Genomic DNA, 16,775 nt, shown 5'->3' with positions numbered 1-16,775 from the left:
CTCCCTCCTGATAACCAGGCATGGATGGGATTGCCTGTTGGAATGCATTTCACCTCCCTTCGTGGGGATCTCCATCTCCACTCACTGAAATTGCCCCGTGTATTTCGTCCCACACCTGCCGTTCGATGGCGCGTAGACCACAGATTAGGACCAACCTATTCCAGGGCCCTAATCACTCTGTCACCCCTATGGTCTTCTGGCGTCTTGTACGTTCCATCATAGCATAGTTCCAGGATGTCACCATCTTCTACATTGACGGTTCTAAGATGATAGATACAGTGGGACACTCTTTCACGTCTTCTACTGACTTAGAACAGCATTTATTGCCAGGATCATGTAGTTTGTTCACAGCAGAACTGCTAATCATTCACAGGGCTCTCCTTTTTGTAGTTTTTAGATTTGGGCAATCCTTTTGTATCTTCTACAGTGTGTATTTTAACTTCCTCATTTTATAGTTTGACTCCTCTGAATGGATCTGTCCACTTTTAGTGGGCTCTCTCTCTTCCATGTGTAACTTTGGAATCACGGAACAGATGACCTCACTGTTTAGCCACATAACACCCCTCAATTAGCCAATCAATCAATCAGAAAGAATGACTTGATTAAGAAATGCAACATCCATGTTACAATACAGAAGCAGACTTTGAGTGGTGTGCAAAGAACTTCAAACACAAGAATATATGGCTTGAAAATCCTTCTTCTTGCTTTGCAAAATACGCACTTTAGATGACAACCAGTAAACCCACAATTCGTAAAGATCGAACCTCCTGTGTACAAAATTATTAAACATCCGATTACTTTACAAATCAATTAATATGTTACATATTTAACATTGCAGAGAAAGAGTTTAGAAAAGGTTTGAAATTATGTTTAAAGTTTGTTGCAAGACACGAAGTGCTCACATTCTCAAATGCTGGATGAAATAGTGCAGGTAACTGCATGCAGTAAGTTACACTGCCTGAAGACATATACAGTTTCTAAATACTACTTGCCTTATTGTGACAAACCTTTACATAAGATTATACCTCTCAGTGAATAGATTATGACAGCATTTTATTATTTTTTTAATTCATTCGGTAATTGTATGAAATATTGAAAATCAAATTTTTGTTGCCCCTGGAAACCAATAGATAGGCAACTTGCAACTGGCCCTGGGTGACAGTGCCCCAGTTGGGCTTCGTAGTATAGTGGTAAAGTTCATCTTGTAAACCGAAAAGTTTTTGTAAATTTGCAGTATGTGCCACAAATCTAAGAGAAATATTTTATACTGTAAAGTAACATGTTAAGCATATTAACCCACCTGAAACTGTCCTTTTGCATGGTCATTTTCAAAGAAGTTAAATTTTCTTTACATCAGTGGGAGTAAATTGGGAGCAGAGTATAGCCCAAAAATATTGTTGATATATATATCTCGCACACACACACACACACACACACACACACACACAAAATGAAACATATTTTTGATAATATTTATCAGTTTTCCCCAGTTGGGTGTGGGGGAGCCATTGCCCATGCAGTCTTTTTGACTACATGCATGCCTTTTAAATAATGAACACTCTGCCTAGACTGTTTGGGCAAGACTCGGCATCAACGGTGTACATAGATAAGCTTATCACCCACCTGACTCATCTCATAATGTATCTGAAAACTTTAAGCGAAACCCTCAGCTCACTTGTACGTAAGTTCTCCAATCATTCTGCAGTCATTGATGGAGACTTTAATCATCTAACAATTAATTGGGAAAATTACAGCTTTGTTAGTGGCGTGCCTGATAATAAATCCTGTGAAACTTTACCAAATGCCTTCTCTGAAAACTACCTAGAACAGATATTTAGGAACCCCACTCATGATGGAAATATATTGGATCTAATGGCAACAAATAGACCTGACCTCTTTGAGGGTATCCACATTGGAACTGGTATCAGTGACCCTGAGGCAGTTGCGACATCAATGATTATCAAAGTATGAAGGACAACTAAAACAAGCAGAAAGCTGAATATGTTCAGTAAAGCAGATAAAAAAAATCAGTAGTGTCATATCTCAATGAGGAACTTGAAACTTTCAGCACAGGACAGGAGCATGTAGAGGAACTCTAGCTCAAGTTTAAAAGAAAAGTTGAGCACGGGCTGGACAGATATGTACCCAGTAGAACAGTTCATAATGGGAAGCAGCCTCCATGGTATACAGTCGCATCTTCTAAAGAAGCAGAGATTATTGTATAATAGGTGTAAAACAAAGTGTGGGGCTATAGATAGAGAGATGCTGAATGAAACACGTTTGGCTGTCGAGAGAACAATGCGTGATACTTTCAGTGAGTACCATACCAGAATATTGTCAAGTGATCTTTCACAAAACCTACACACATGCTTAACTCCATTTTCAAATGTTCCTTTACAGAGGAATACCCAAGAGAATTGAACCAATTTAATCGTTGTAGCACTGAAAAGATGAATGAAATAAATATTAATGTCATTTGTGTTGAGAAACAGCTTAAATCATTAAAATTGAGCAACGCTTCAGGCCCTAATGGAATCCCTGTCAGATTCTATACTGAATTTACAGCTGAGTTAGCCTTTCTTCTAACTATGGTCTGTTGTAGATCCCTTGAATAAAAAACCGTGCCCAGTTTTTGGAAAAAGGCTTAGTTCACACCTATCTACAAAAAGGGTAGTAGAAGTAAGCCACAAAACTACCGTCCAATATCCTTGACATCAATTTGTTGCAGAATCTTAGAACATGTTCTGAGCTCAAATATAATGAAGTATCTTGAACAGAATGACCTCCTCAATGCCAACCAGGATGGATTTCATAAACATCGACCATGTGAAACCCAACTCGCATTTTTATAACATGACATGCAGAAAGCTTTGGATCAAGTCAGTCAAGTAGATGCAGTATTTGTTGATTTCCAAAGAGCGTTTGACTCGGTATTGTAAGGGGGTATCAAGTTAAATTTATGATTGGATTGAGGACTTTTTTGGTAAGGAGGACACAGCATGTTATCTGGGATGGACAGTCATCATCAGATGTAGGAGTAACTTCAGGTGTACCTCGGGAAAGTGTGTTGGGACATGTGATGTTCATATTATACACTCCTGGAAATTGAAATAAGAACACCATGAATTCATTGTCCCAGGAAGGGGAAACTTTATTGACACATTCCTGGGGTCAGATACATCACATGATCACACTGACAGAACCACAGGCACATAGACACAGGCAACAGAGCATGCACAATGTCGGCACTAGTACAGTGTATATCCACCTTTCGCAGCAATGCAGGCTGCTATTCTCCCATGGAGACGATCGTAGAGATGCTGGATGTAGTCCTGTGGAGCGGCTTGCCATGCCATTTCCACCTGGCGCCTCAGTTGGACCAGCGTTCGTGCTGGACGTGCAGACCGCGTGAGACGACGCTTCATCCAGTCCCAAACATGCTCAATGGGGGACAGATCCGGAGATCTTGCTGGCCAGGGTAATTGACTTACACCTTCTAGAGCACGTTGGGTGGCACGGGATACATGCGGACGTGCATTGTCCTGTTGGAACAGCAAGTTCCCTTGCCGGTCTAGGAATGGTAGAACAATGGGTTCGATGACGGTTTGGATGTACCGTGCACTATTCAGTGTCCCCTCGACCATCACCAGTGGTGTACGGCCAGTGTAGGAGATCGCTCCCCACACCATGATGCCGGGTGTTGGCCCTGTGTGCCTCGGTCGTATGCAGTCCTGATTGTGGCGCTCACCTGCACGGCGCCAAACACGCATACGACCATCATTGGCACCAAGACAGAAGCGACTCTCATCACTGAAGACGACACGTCTCCATTCGTCCCTCCATTCACGCCTGTCGCGACACCACTGGAGGCGGGCTGCACGATGTTGGGGCGTGAGCGGAAGACGGCCTAACGGTGTGCGGGACCGTAGCCCAGCTTCATGGAGACGGTTGCGAATGGTCCTCGCCGATACCCCAGGAGCAACAGTGTCCCTAATTTGCTGGGAAGTGGCGGTGCGGTCCCCTACGGCACTGCGTAGGATCCTACGGTCTTGGCGTGCATCCGTGCGTCGCTGCGGTCCGGTCCCAGGTCGACGGGCACGTGCACCTTCCGCCGACCACTGGCGACAACATCGATGTACTGTGGAGACCTCACGCCCCACGTGTTGAGCAATTCGGCGGTACGTCCACCCGGCCTCCCGCATGCCCACTATACGCCCTCGCTCAAAGTCCGTCAACTGCACATACGGTTCACGTCCACGCTGTCACGGCATGCTACCAGTGTTAAAGACTGCGATGGAGCTCCGTATGCCACGGCAAACTGGCTGACACTGACGGCGGCGGTGCACAAATGCTGCGCAGCTAGCGCCATTCGACGGCCAACACCGCGGTTCCTAGTGTTTCCGCTGTGCCGTGCGTGTGATCATTGCTTGTACAGCCCTCTCGCAGTGTCCGGAGCAAGTATGGTGGGTCTGACACACCGGTGTCAATGTGTTCTTTTTTCCATTTCCAGGAGTGTATATTATTGAGCTTTCAAACAATATTAATAGTAACATCAGGCTTTTTTTCAGGAGATGCAGTTATCTGTAATGATGTACTATCTGAATGAAAGAGCCTGTATATTCAGCTAGTTCCTGATAAGATTTCAATGTGATGCAGAGATTGGCAACTTGCCCTAAATGTTCAGAAATGTAAAATTTTGCACTTCAGAAAATGGAAAAACGTATTATCCTTTGACTATAATATCAATGAGTCACTGTTGGAATTGGCAATTCATACAAATACCTAAGTGTAATACTTCATAGAGATATGAAATGGAATGACCAGATAGATACAGTCGTGGTTAAAACAGGTGCTAGACTTCAGTTTATTGGTAGAATACTGGGTAAGTGTAATCAGTCTACAAAGGAGATTGCTTAAAAAACATTCATGCGACCGGCTGTAGAATATTTCTCAAGTCTGCGGGAGCTATACCAGGTAGGTCTAACAAGGGCACAGAAGGGCAGCATGGCAGCATACAGAAAAGGGCAGCCTGAATGGTCACAGGTTTGTTTAATCCATGTGAGAGTTTCACAGAGATACTGAAGGAACCGAACTGTAAAACTCTTGAAGATAGACATAAACTATCCCGAGAAAGTCTGTTAACTAAGTTTCAAGAACCCGCTTTAAATGATGACTCTAGGAATATACTACAACCTCGTGAGGACAAGATTAGAATAATTGTTGCACACACAGAGGCATTCAAACAATTATACTTCATGTGCTCAGTATGTGAATGGAACAGGGAGAAACCCTAATGATGATAATAATAATAATAATAATAATAATAATAATATATGTAGGATAGAGGACCAGAGTGTCAGGCAGCTTCAGAGTGTGTATGTGGGAAGGAGGGGGGGAGGGGCTTGTTTATGGAGAATAAGTAACATATTGATATGTTTTAACGTGGTTAGTAGGGACTGGGGTGGTAGACAAGTGAAAAAGTGGTTATTTATTTATTTAATGCTACTGTATCACAGTTTGATCGCATCCTCATTGTTACTTTGTGTCAGTAAGGGCTTCAACAAGGGAAGTGTCCAGGCGTCTCGGAGTGAACCAAAGTGATGTTGTTTGGACATGGAGGAGTTACAGAGAGACAGGAACTGTCGATGACATGCCTCGCTCAGGCCGCACAAGGGCTACTACTGCAGTGGATGACTGCTACCTACAGATTATGGCTCAGAGGAACCCTGACAGCAATGCCACCATGTTGAATAATGCTTTTCGTGGAGCCACAGGACGCCGTGTTATGACTCAAACTGTGTGCAGTAGGCTGCATGATGTGCAACTTCACTCCCAACATCCATGACGAGGTCCATCTTTGCAACCACGACACAATGCAGCCCGGTGCAGATGGGCCCAACAACATGCCAAATGTACTGGTCAGGATTGGCATCACATTCTCTTCACCGACGAGTGTCGTATATGCCTTCAACCAGACGATCGTCGGAGACGCGTTTGGAGGCAATCCAGTCAGGCTGAACGCATTACACACACTGCCCAGCGCGTGTTGCCAGGTGGAGGCTCCCTGCTGTTTCAGGGTGGCATTATGTGGGGCCAATGTTTGCCGCTGGTGGTCATGGAAGGGGCCGTAATGGCTGTATGATACGTGAATGACATCCTCCGACCAATAGTGCAACCATATCGCCAGCATATTGGTGAGGCATTTGTCTTCATGGGTGACGATTTGCACCCCTTTCATGCACATCATGTGAATGACTTCCTTCAGGATAACTACGTCGCTCAACTAGAGTGGCCAGCATGCCCCTCCAGACATGAACCCTACCAAACATGCCTGGAATAGATTGAAAAGGGCTGCTTACGGACAACGTGACCCACCAACCACTCTGAGGGATCTAAGCCGAATCGCCATTCAGGAGTGGGACAATCTGGACCAACAATGCCTTGATGAACTTGTGGACAGTATGCCATGGCGAATACAGGCATGCAGCAGTGCAAGAGGACATGCTACTGGGTACCAGAGGTACCAGTTCGTACAGCAATCTGGACCACCACCCTAGAAGGTCTCGCTGTATGGTGGTTCAACACGCAATGTGAGGTTTTCATCAGCAATAAAAAGGGTGGAAATGATGTTTATGTTGATCTCTATTCCAATTTTCTGTACAGGTTCTGGAACTCTTGGAACCGAGGTGATGAAATTTTTTTTGATGTGTGTAGTAGGGTGAGAAAAATATTTATCATTTTTACTATGTATCTCTAAATTATGCCTCTCAGCACAATGTGAGCATACTTTCATTGCATTTATTATTACTGTAAATTGTTCCAGAACAGATCTGTAATGCAACTGCATTGGAGAAGTCTATCAGTACAGTGGAATTTGTAACACTGATGAATGTACCTAGCATTAACTAGGATGATGCTCGATTTTGGAACTGATATTCATGATTTTTTTTTCAATAAAATAAGAAACAAATTTCAAAACTGACTTAAGACCTTTATTGTGCACCATTAAGGTAGTGTTGTGGTATCTTTTTTAGTAAAAAGATTTGCACTCAGAGGACACTACATGCAAAAGGCCTTCACGAAGTGCGAGGGTGGTTGGTGGGAGCTCTGAACGCCAGAATTTTCAACCTAGAACAGAATTTCAAAAACTGTTTTGGTATTTATAATATAGTCTAACATAGTGCAAAGGGATATTTTAAAAATGGTTTTTAATGAAATAGCGGCACGCTCAAATAAAAGTCAATGTTTTTGCCAAAAAATAGAATGTGTGCTAAAAGTCAAAATTAAAATATATCACAAAAATCCTACATACTACAGCAGAGAAAACACTGACTAACAAGTTACAAAAATGTATGATGTAATTGCATGTATATTCCAGGTGTTATAGCTCCTTTCAGCTGGAAAAATGTTCATTTGAAAAAGCAAGCATTTAAAGTTTCAGAATGCATTTTTTAATATTGAAACTAAACAGGCCACCAATTGACAATGCCAGTACCATACAGTTGACCTTTCTTTCTTTCTTTCCTGCTGTCAAAACGCTCTCATTTTGACAGAAATACATTGATTGACTGGCACTCACCAATCAAAGCATTTTTGCACAATTGGGATTACTTTTTGAACCTTTTTTATCCATAAAAATTTGTTTGTCATTTTCAGGCACAGAAGGGTATGAAAAGGTTATGGGTAAATTTGGAGAGGATATGGAGGCCAACAGGAACGGGAAACAACTCTTGGATTTCTGTGCCAGTATGGGCTTAGTAATCACAAACTCCTTTTTTAAACATAAGAACATTCACCAGATCTGTCATTGACTATATAATAACAGATCAGGAATTCAGGAAGGCTGTGAGGGACACACGTGAATTTAGGGGATTCTTTGATGACACTGATCATTATTTAATCTGCAGTGAAATTGGGATTGTGAGGCTGAAAGTGCAGGAGGTCAGGTCCATATGTAGGAGGATAAGAGTGGAGAAACTTCAGGATAAGGAAATCAGGCACAAGTACATAACAGCAATCTCAGAAAGGTACCAGTTAGTTGAGTGTAGTCAATTACAGTCATTGGAAAAGGAATGGACAAGGTACAGGGACACAGTACTAGAAGTGGCTAAAGAATGTCTTGGAACAGTAGTGTGTAAAAGTAGGATGAAGCAAACAGCTTGGTGGAATGATACAGTCAAGGCAGCCTGTAAAGGAAAAAGAAGGCGTATCAAAAATGGCTACATACCAGAACCCAGGTAGACAGAGAAAGTTATGTTGAAGAAAGAAACAAAGCCAAACAGATAATTGCAGCATCCAAGAAGAAATCATGGGAAGACTTTGGAAACAGGTTGGAGACTATGGGTCAAGCTGCTGGAAAACCATTCTGGAGTGTAATTAGCAGTCTTCGAAAGGGAGGTAAGAAGGAAATGACAAGTATTTTGGACAGGTCAGGAAAACTGCTGGTGAATCCTGTGGATGCCTTGGGCAGATGGAGGGAATATTTTGAAGAGTTGCTCAATGTAGGTGAAAATGTGATCAGTAATGTTTCAGATTTCGAGGTAGAATGGGATAGGAATGATGATGGAAATAGGATCACATTTGAGGAAGTGGAAAAAATGGTCAATAGATTGCAGTGCAATAAAGCGGCTGGGGTGGATGAAATTAAGTCGGAACTCATCAAATACAGTGGAATGTCAGGTCTTAAATGGCTACACAGGATAATTGAAATGGCCTGGGAGTCGGGACAGATTCCATCAGACTGGACAAAAGCAGTAATCACACCAATCTTTAAACATGGAAACAGAAAAGATTGTAACAACTACAGAGGTATCTCTTTAATCAGCGTTGTGGGTAAAGCCTTCTCAGGTATTGTTGAAAGGAAAGTGCGAGTATTAGTTGAGGACCAATTGGATGAAAATCAGTGTGGGTTTAGGCCTCTTTGAGGCTGTCAGGACCAGATCTTTAGCTTACGGCAAATAATGGAGAAGTGTTATCAGTGGAACAGGGAATTGTATCTATGCTTTATAGATCTAGAAAAGGCATATGACCGGGTTCCTAGGAGGAAGTTATTGTCTGTTCTACAAGATTATGGAATAGGAGGCAAACTTTTGCAAGCAATTAAAGGTCTTTACATGGATAGTCAGGCAGCAGTTAGAGTTGACGGTAAATTGAGTTCATGGTTCAGAGTAGTTTCAGGGGTAAGACAAGGCTGCAACCTGTCTCCACTGTTGTTCATATTATTTATGGATCATATGTTGAAAACAATAGACTGGCTGGGTGAGATTAAGATATGTGAACACAAAATAAGCAGTCTTGCATATGCAGATGACTTAGTTGTGGTGGCAGATTCGATTGAAAGTTTGCAAAGTAATATTTCAGAGCTAGATCAGAAATGTAAGGACTATGGTATGAAGATTAGCATCTTCAAAACGAAAGTAATGTCAGTGGGAAAGAAATATAAACGGATTGAGTGCCAAATAGGAGGAACAAAGTTAGAACAGGTGGATGGTTTCAAGTACTTAGGATGCATATTCTCACAGGATGGCAACATAGTGAAGGAAGTGGAAGCGAGGTGTAGCAAAGCTAATGCAGTGAGCGCTCAGCTACGATCTACTCTCTTCTGCAAGAAAGAAGTCAGTACCAAGACTAAGTTATCTGTGCACCGTTCAATCTTTCGACCAACTTTGTTGTATGGGAGCGAAAGCTGGGTGGATTCAGGTTACCTTATCAACAAGGTTGAGGTTACAGATATGAAAGTAGCTAGGATGATTGCAGGTACTAGTAGATGGGAACAATGGTAGGAGGGTGTCCACAATGAGGAAATCAAAGGAAAAACTGGGAATGAACTCTATAGATGTAGCAGTCAGGGCGAACAGGCTTAGATGGTGGGGTCATGTTACACGCATGGGAGAAGCAAGGTTACCCAAGAGACTCATGGATTCAGCAGTAGAGGGTAAGAGGAGTCGGGGCAGACCGAGGAGAAGGTACCTGGATTCGGTTAAGAATGATTTTGAAGTAATAGGTTTAACATCAGAAGAGGCACCAATGTTAGCACTGAATAGGGGATCATGGAGGAACTGTATAAGGGGGCTATGCTCCAGACTGAACGCTGAAAGGCATAATCAGTCTTAAATGATGATGATGATGATGATGATGATTTCAGGCACCCACATTTTACTTCATATTAAAAAAAAGAAGAAAAACAAGTGAAATGATAAATCAAGCAGACAAGAAACAACCATGTGCTTTCAGATTGTTTACCATAAATGATTCATGTTACAAAGAGAAATCTTGTTGACAGTGGCATTTTAGTTGATACCAATGCCCTTTGTGATACTATTAGACACTAATAGGACCCTTATTCCATTTTTAATGGTTATAGTATCACTTTGATAGCATTTGAGCACTCGGGTGTGCCAGACCCCCCATCAGTAAATTATGGTTTTAAATGTTTTAACATTTATGGAATGCTTTATATGAATGAATCTTAAAAATAGACTCTCTAAGGAACATTTTAAGTCAATAAAAAATGATTATAACAAAATTTCTAGCTTGGTCTACTCCCTTACGCAAATACCACTAAATTTCATAATAAAGAAAAAGTCCAGCTACATGTTATAATAAATAATTACGCCTAATGCTGTAAATCTATATTGAGCCCATCTACAACTTATGCTGAGCATTACCTGGGGAAGGGGGAGGGGGGGAGGATTTTTACTGCACTAAATATTACCATAAGAACCTGGTTGAATGTCATTCTAATAGAAGGGTCATAAGACATTAGTTGAACTTCTTTATTGCATTGTGCATTTCCAGTGTAGACACACACCTAAAAATCCACAACGTTAAGATAGTAGTGCCAAGTGATAAACATCACGAATTTTTTGCTTTGACAGTAATATTAATCACTTGTCACTATTGTGTTATCATTGTGGATTTTTAAATGTGACACTGTTTGCATCTAAAGATTTTTTTCTTGAACTTCGTATTTTGGTCATCTGATGATGGGCTGCACCCAGAATACATAATGCCATAAAGTAGTTCTGCCAACATCTTGTGACTGTAATTAGCAACCTGTCAGCATTGGTTATAATTTTTATAAGTATCATTTTGGTTGCAAACTTCATACATGTCCCTTTTTTATATTTAAAATGTTGCTGATTTGTTACAACAGAATATAAAGTTTGTGAATATGCTATCTTAGGACTAGAAAGACAGTCCTGCATGGTGAACATTATATAGTCCAGAAAAAAAAGAAAGAGAACGAAAACACTCTGAGTCATAGATCAATTCAGGGGCAACATCTAACAACATTAAGTGGAGTCCAGCTCAGTTCTAACTTTAACGTGCTGTGTAATGTTAACTAGAAAAGTAAAAGCCTAGAGCATTTTTCCTTACAAATGCTAGAAATATAACAATGATATGAAAATGCGTCAACATGTTATTAACAGGTACTACAATCAAATTGTAGCAGAAATCAGTGCACTGGAATCGTCCTCCCTTTCCAATGAAAATTTCAAAGCAAATAATACACCACTGTCTTGCTTTCATCACTGGATATACTAGTGAATTCTGTATAATTAGATATTATGAAACAGTAGCATATAGTACAGTGGAAGTACATTCACGTTATAATGTACAATGTTATGTACAAATGTGCATTTCCCTGAAGAATATTCCTGCTTTGTAACAGTATCTGGCAGAATAAGTACTTATAAAGCCATTAAGACTACAAAAAATACTCAGTGACTCGACACAATACCATTCAAAGCAGAATTACGCACTCATTCATGACAAGCTGTAATAAAGTTGAATATTAATTCTGTTGAAAACTGCTAACGTGTAGCTCTCCATTAAATGTGAGACATTACAAAAACATATGTGACAAAAAAAAACTTTGAACATAGCTGCTAGGGTTCAGTGACCGTGTCAGAATTACATTGGAACAGATAAGCCCTCATTCACAAATATTAAGTCAAAATTGACCTGGTTTCGATGCTACTATGAGCGTCGTCTTCAGAATTAGACTAACTGTTCTAAAACATATTAGATATATAGTACATTAATAAAATTAAAGTTTGTACTGACTGGAAAAGATGCAGTACTTACAAGTCACATATTAAAAAAGATCTAAGCCGGAAAGGCGACGTCATGAACAGTTGTGAGATAGTGAGCCGTTAAGGGCTGCTCGTACTGTGAACAAGGGTTGCAACGAGAATATTTGTGTACATATGGTCACATTCTCAACTCCTATTCCTCTTTTTATTGTCATATCAATGATAATTCACTCTTTCTTATATTCCATACACATGTGTCTCATTCTGTCGTTTTGTCACCCAAATCACATTTACTTCTAGTATCTTCCATTCTGGTGTTCCTTTCGATGTGAGTATGCTGTTGGCATTAATGTTAATGTTACATATGGTGCTGGCATTAATTTTAACATGAGTCCCCAGTATTTTATACTTTATCTCTTTCCCAAATGTATGCTTTTGTATCATCTTGGTAGTATGGAATATGATCATGCCAGCTATTTATAACTTTGTTCCCCCTGTGTACCTTCAAATTATCTGAGGAAGCCCTACCCAGCTGGAACATGTAACAAACAAATTACAAATCTGCAGCCTTTGACTGTTTTAGTATAAAATTATAATATGGTTTTTGTATCAGTCTGCTACCATGGAATGGAATAGTTTTTTTAGCAAAGTTCAAGTTTGTTGCCAACCACAAACCATTGATTTTGTTAATTGGTCCTCATTTTAAGCTACTGAATAGAACTCCCACCAAATGCAGAGTTGGACACTTTTTCTCAGTAATTATTGTTATGGCATTCATTACTGGTCTGCTGCCAAGCACACTAGTGCAGAGGTTCTATTGTTGCCGGTGGGACCCAATCTGGAATTTTATCAACAGGATGCACTCTTTTTGTGGTGGATGATACATTGCAGCAGCTATTACTGAATATTCATCTGATGACACCGCAGCCATCATGGCCACAGACCTGCTTTTCCAGTAAATCATGTCCACAGCCCATATGGAATGGCCAGCTTGCTCCTTTGAGAGTGGACTGGGTTTTAAATTTTTCTTACTATGGGATCAACTCAGTATTGTCCAGATGGTATTCATGCTTGCCACGAAGGAGCAAAGCTGTTGAGTAGTTGTCCCTCCAGCACTGTATCCTTGCTTATTACAGCTGTTGCATGCATCATCACACTGGGGTATGTTTCGTATGAATGCTTTGGCACAGCGACATGGCTACTGGCCAGGGGTATGTTTCATATGAATGCTTTGGCACAGCAACATGGCTACTGGCTGGTGATCGATCGTGACATTGAACGTCTGGTGCTGGCTTGCAAGGCGTCTGCACAAAAGCAGGCTGTGTCACTGTGTCAGTTATGCCTTTGGCCAAACCCGAAACTCCCTTGGGACAGGGAGTGTGTCAACTTCATAGGCTTTTTTTTTGGAAGCATGTGGCTGTCATCAGTGGATGCATTGTCCGATTTCTCATATGTAACTAGACTATCATCGACAGTCTCAACAGCAGCTGTTCACATGTTGTTAGATAGTTTTGCTATCAAGCGCATTGGTATCCAGGATCTAACCACTGCCCCATTTCACCTTGCTTCAACTCAGAAGTGGAGTTATTTGTGTCACCTTTGAAGACTCAAATGAAGAACACCATGTCGTCCTCATCCCGTGTCAATGCACTGTCTAGTTTTGTAGCCACATACCATGCGATGCCAGTTAAAGTGTGCAGTATGATGGAACATTTGCATGTGCACGAGCTATGGGGCCTCTTAGATTTGTTACACCCTTAGTCACATGCCCTGGAATGTCACACCTACCGCATTTTCCTGTCAGGGATGTTGTTTGCCCCTGGTCTTTTGGCAATAAGCTGAGGTGGCTTCTGGTGTAGTGGGAGGGGACTGAAAAGGTTTGCACTTGCTTGTGGTGGATGTCAGCCGGAAGCAGATGACCCATTGTTCAAACCATTGTGTCCATGACCTGTTGGACCCAGATCGTCACCATCTCTGCATAATCCAGATGAAGGATCAGTCACAGTGTTTACCTGGTAGGAGGCTCCCAATTGCAGCACTGTGCAGCACACCTACACCATGCGCTCTGCCATATTACTTTCATCAGAGAAGAAGCACACTGGCTGGCGACTACTCCCATGATTTCCAGTGCTGAGCCCATGAACTAGGGGCCAGCACTGTCCTTTCCCCACTCACCCATGGATAAGTCCTCCCTCACCAATGCATGAAGACCAGCCATTACTACAGCCTCCACAAGCTTCTGCCATTCTGGCAGAGTCAGCTGAGTTGTCTTTGCCTACTTTTATGGTAGACTCCCTGCTGGAGAATCTTGCACCTTTGGTTTTTGCAGTGGAGATTGCAGCAGAAACCAGGCCAACTTATGGTCCTGTGTAGCCTTTTCAGGGGGAGGTATTTAGTAGCCCTATCAACAGGGATGCATGTACGTGGATGCAGATGGGCTGTCAGGGTCTCAAGGCAGAGTACTGCAGAAAGCTATCACAGACAATGCACACAGAACATCATACGGTTAGAATTGCTGACACAAAGGTTAACTTGCTGGGGATGATAGGCTAGGCCAGTAATTTCTTATGCTGCGTTTGGCTCGCACAAACAATGTTCTTTGTTCTACATGCTAGTTGTTTTGGTCATTCATGCTGCTCGTGCCGTGTGCTTTTCTCTTTGCTAGCCCTCATATGGTGTTTGGACACTCTGCTCTCCTGTAGGCTGAATGACACGTCAAGTTTTTCCTCTTCCAGGGTCCAGCTCCCCTTTTTCCGGGCTGAGCACCTGCCATCACCTGGAATACTGACTTTTGTGCCAGCAGATTTTTTGCAGAATTGTCACACCTGTACAGATACAAAATGTTGAATCATCAAAAACCATCAGAGAGGTTTTGTACAATGTATTTTGTATAGCAGAGAGGCAGTTAACGTTATCGGTCTATAATGAAAGCCGTTAAAAATAGAGTACTATTTCTGTAAATGGAAAGCATAAACTTTAATAGACAACAGAAATGCAGATGTACTTGCTAGATTTTGAACGTAATGAAAGAATATAGATTACTTTCCTTTAGAGGAGAATACAAACATTATGGTATCACCAAATACTATGAAGTATATGAGTGTACAAATTTTGACCAGCCTCATGACTGTTTGTTTATTAAAAAAGTATATGTACATGAAGTTTCAAGTTGCAGATGTATTTTCACTGGCCTGTGGTTGATGTAAAATATTTTTAAACAATGGAAAATCCAGGATGGAATGTGACAATGCCAGAGAAGGAAAGTTGCTACTCACCATATAGTGGAGATGCTGAGTCGCGATAGGCACAATAAAAAGAGTCACACAATTATAGCTTTCGGCCATTAAGGCCTTTGTCTCACACACACACACACACACACACACACACACACACACACACACACACACACACACACACAGAAATGTAACTTGCACACACATCTGCATTCTCAGAGAGAGAGCTGTGTGTGTGTCTGCTGCTGACAAAGGCCTTAATGGCCGAAAGCTTTAATTGTGTGAATCTTTTTATTGTGCCTATCGCGACTCAGCATCTCCACTATATGGTGAGTAGCAACTTTCCTTCTCTGGTATTGTAAAATATTTTTAATTTGGCTAAACTCAAAAGAAACAAACCAAAGTTCTCATGATATTGGTTTGTCTTATGCCACCTCATTAACAAATACGGCTAAAATTGTTTAATAATCCCATAAGCAATGTATTATTATTATTATTATTATTATTATATTATTATTACACTAGAACTAGCAGAGAGCATAATGAAGAAGTGTCTCATACTTTGTAACTAACTTTCTCTTGTGTTGCTAGATAAAACTTTTCCTCAAACACATATTTATAACCTGAGTTGTGAAAAAAAAGAAACACTCTATCCTTTAATTAATATGTTATTGATTCCGACACTGCAGCATGGATTCCTGCCATGTCAGTTGACCAGTTCTGTTTTATTTAAATTCACTTCATGGATAAAGTAGAGAACTGATTTCTATTTTATGCTTTGTTTTGTCTATTTTCCAGCATGATCCAGATATCATAAATGAGAAACTGCTGAGAGGATACCAGGAAATAAGTAATCATGATGAAAGTGACAGAGGCAGTGCTGTGACAAGTTAGATCCTAATATTCCAGTTAACAAACCAGTGGGTGGTGCATCTGTAAAAGCTTCTCTACATTATACGCATAGACTAAACAAAAGTACAGTTTTTGAGTTTGGTGCATGAAGAAATAATCATTCAAGCTAATGAGAGGAATGTAAATTATTTGAATTATTAATTTAAGTAGGTGAAGCAAAAGTGAGTCTTATCATGATTGCTCAGCCATTTTCTACATGAAAATGCATTCCTGATGGGCAGGAAGCACATACTTGGTCATAAGTAGCATAATCAGAAGAAAGATGTATTTCGATACTAAAACTATAAACAATTATTTAATATCATCTGCCAAGAGGGTTAAATCATTTATAGATCCACATGCATCATTCCAGGAGATCTGTATATTTATACCTGACTGTGACTGATGTGTTGTGTATTTCCTTTTCCCAAATGCTGTCTGCATACTTCCTCAAACCACATTTAGTGGCAATATTTTTAAAAATGGCATATAGTTAAACAGTGTCATTGCAAAGCAGAAAAGTGGTTGGTAAGGAATCACAACTGCTGCTTAATTAATTTTCTTGCTGACTGTGTAGTTTATGATGGCTGTTATATATTAGTCAGTGAGTTCA

The 16,775-nt window shown here is 40.9% G+C and overlaps 1 protein-coding gene across 2 annotated transcripts in view; it reads left to right on the top strand.

The window, feature by feature from the left end:
- LOC124612335 (KICSTOR complex protein kaptin-like) overlaps nt 1-16,415 on the top strand; it is a 114,727-nt gene extending 98,312 nt beyond the window's left edge. For both annotated transcript variants that reach the window (XM_047140480.1, XM_047140482.1), the window contains exon 8: nt 16,070-16,415. In XM_047140480.1, coding sequence (XP_046996436.1) covers nt 16,070-16,165 — 96 coding nt within the window. In that variant the 3' untranslated portion in view covers nt 16,166-16,415. The remainder of the gene's footprint in view (nt 1-16,069) is intronic.
- Nucleotides 16,416-16,775: the final 360 nt, after the last annotated feature.

Source organism: Schistocerca americana, chromosome 4 (genome assembly GCF_021461395.2).
Source record: "Schistocerca americana isolate TAMUIC-IGC-003095 chromosome 4, iqSchAmer2.1, whole genome shotgun sequence".
Taxonomy (NCBI): Eukaryota; Metazoa; Arthropoda; class Insecta; order Orthoptera; family Acrididae; genus Schistocerca; species Schistocerca americana.
Note: the sequence above shows the minus strand (reverse complement) of the source record. Positions and strands in the feature narration are given on the sequence as shown.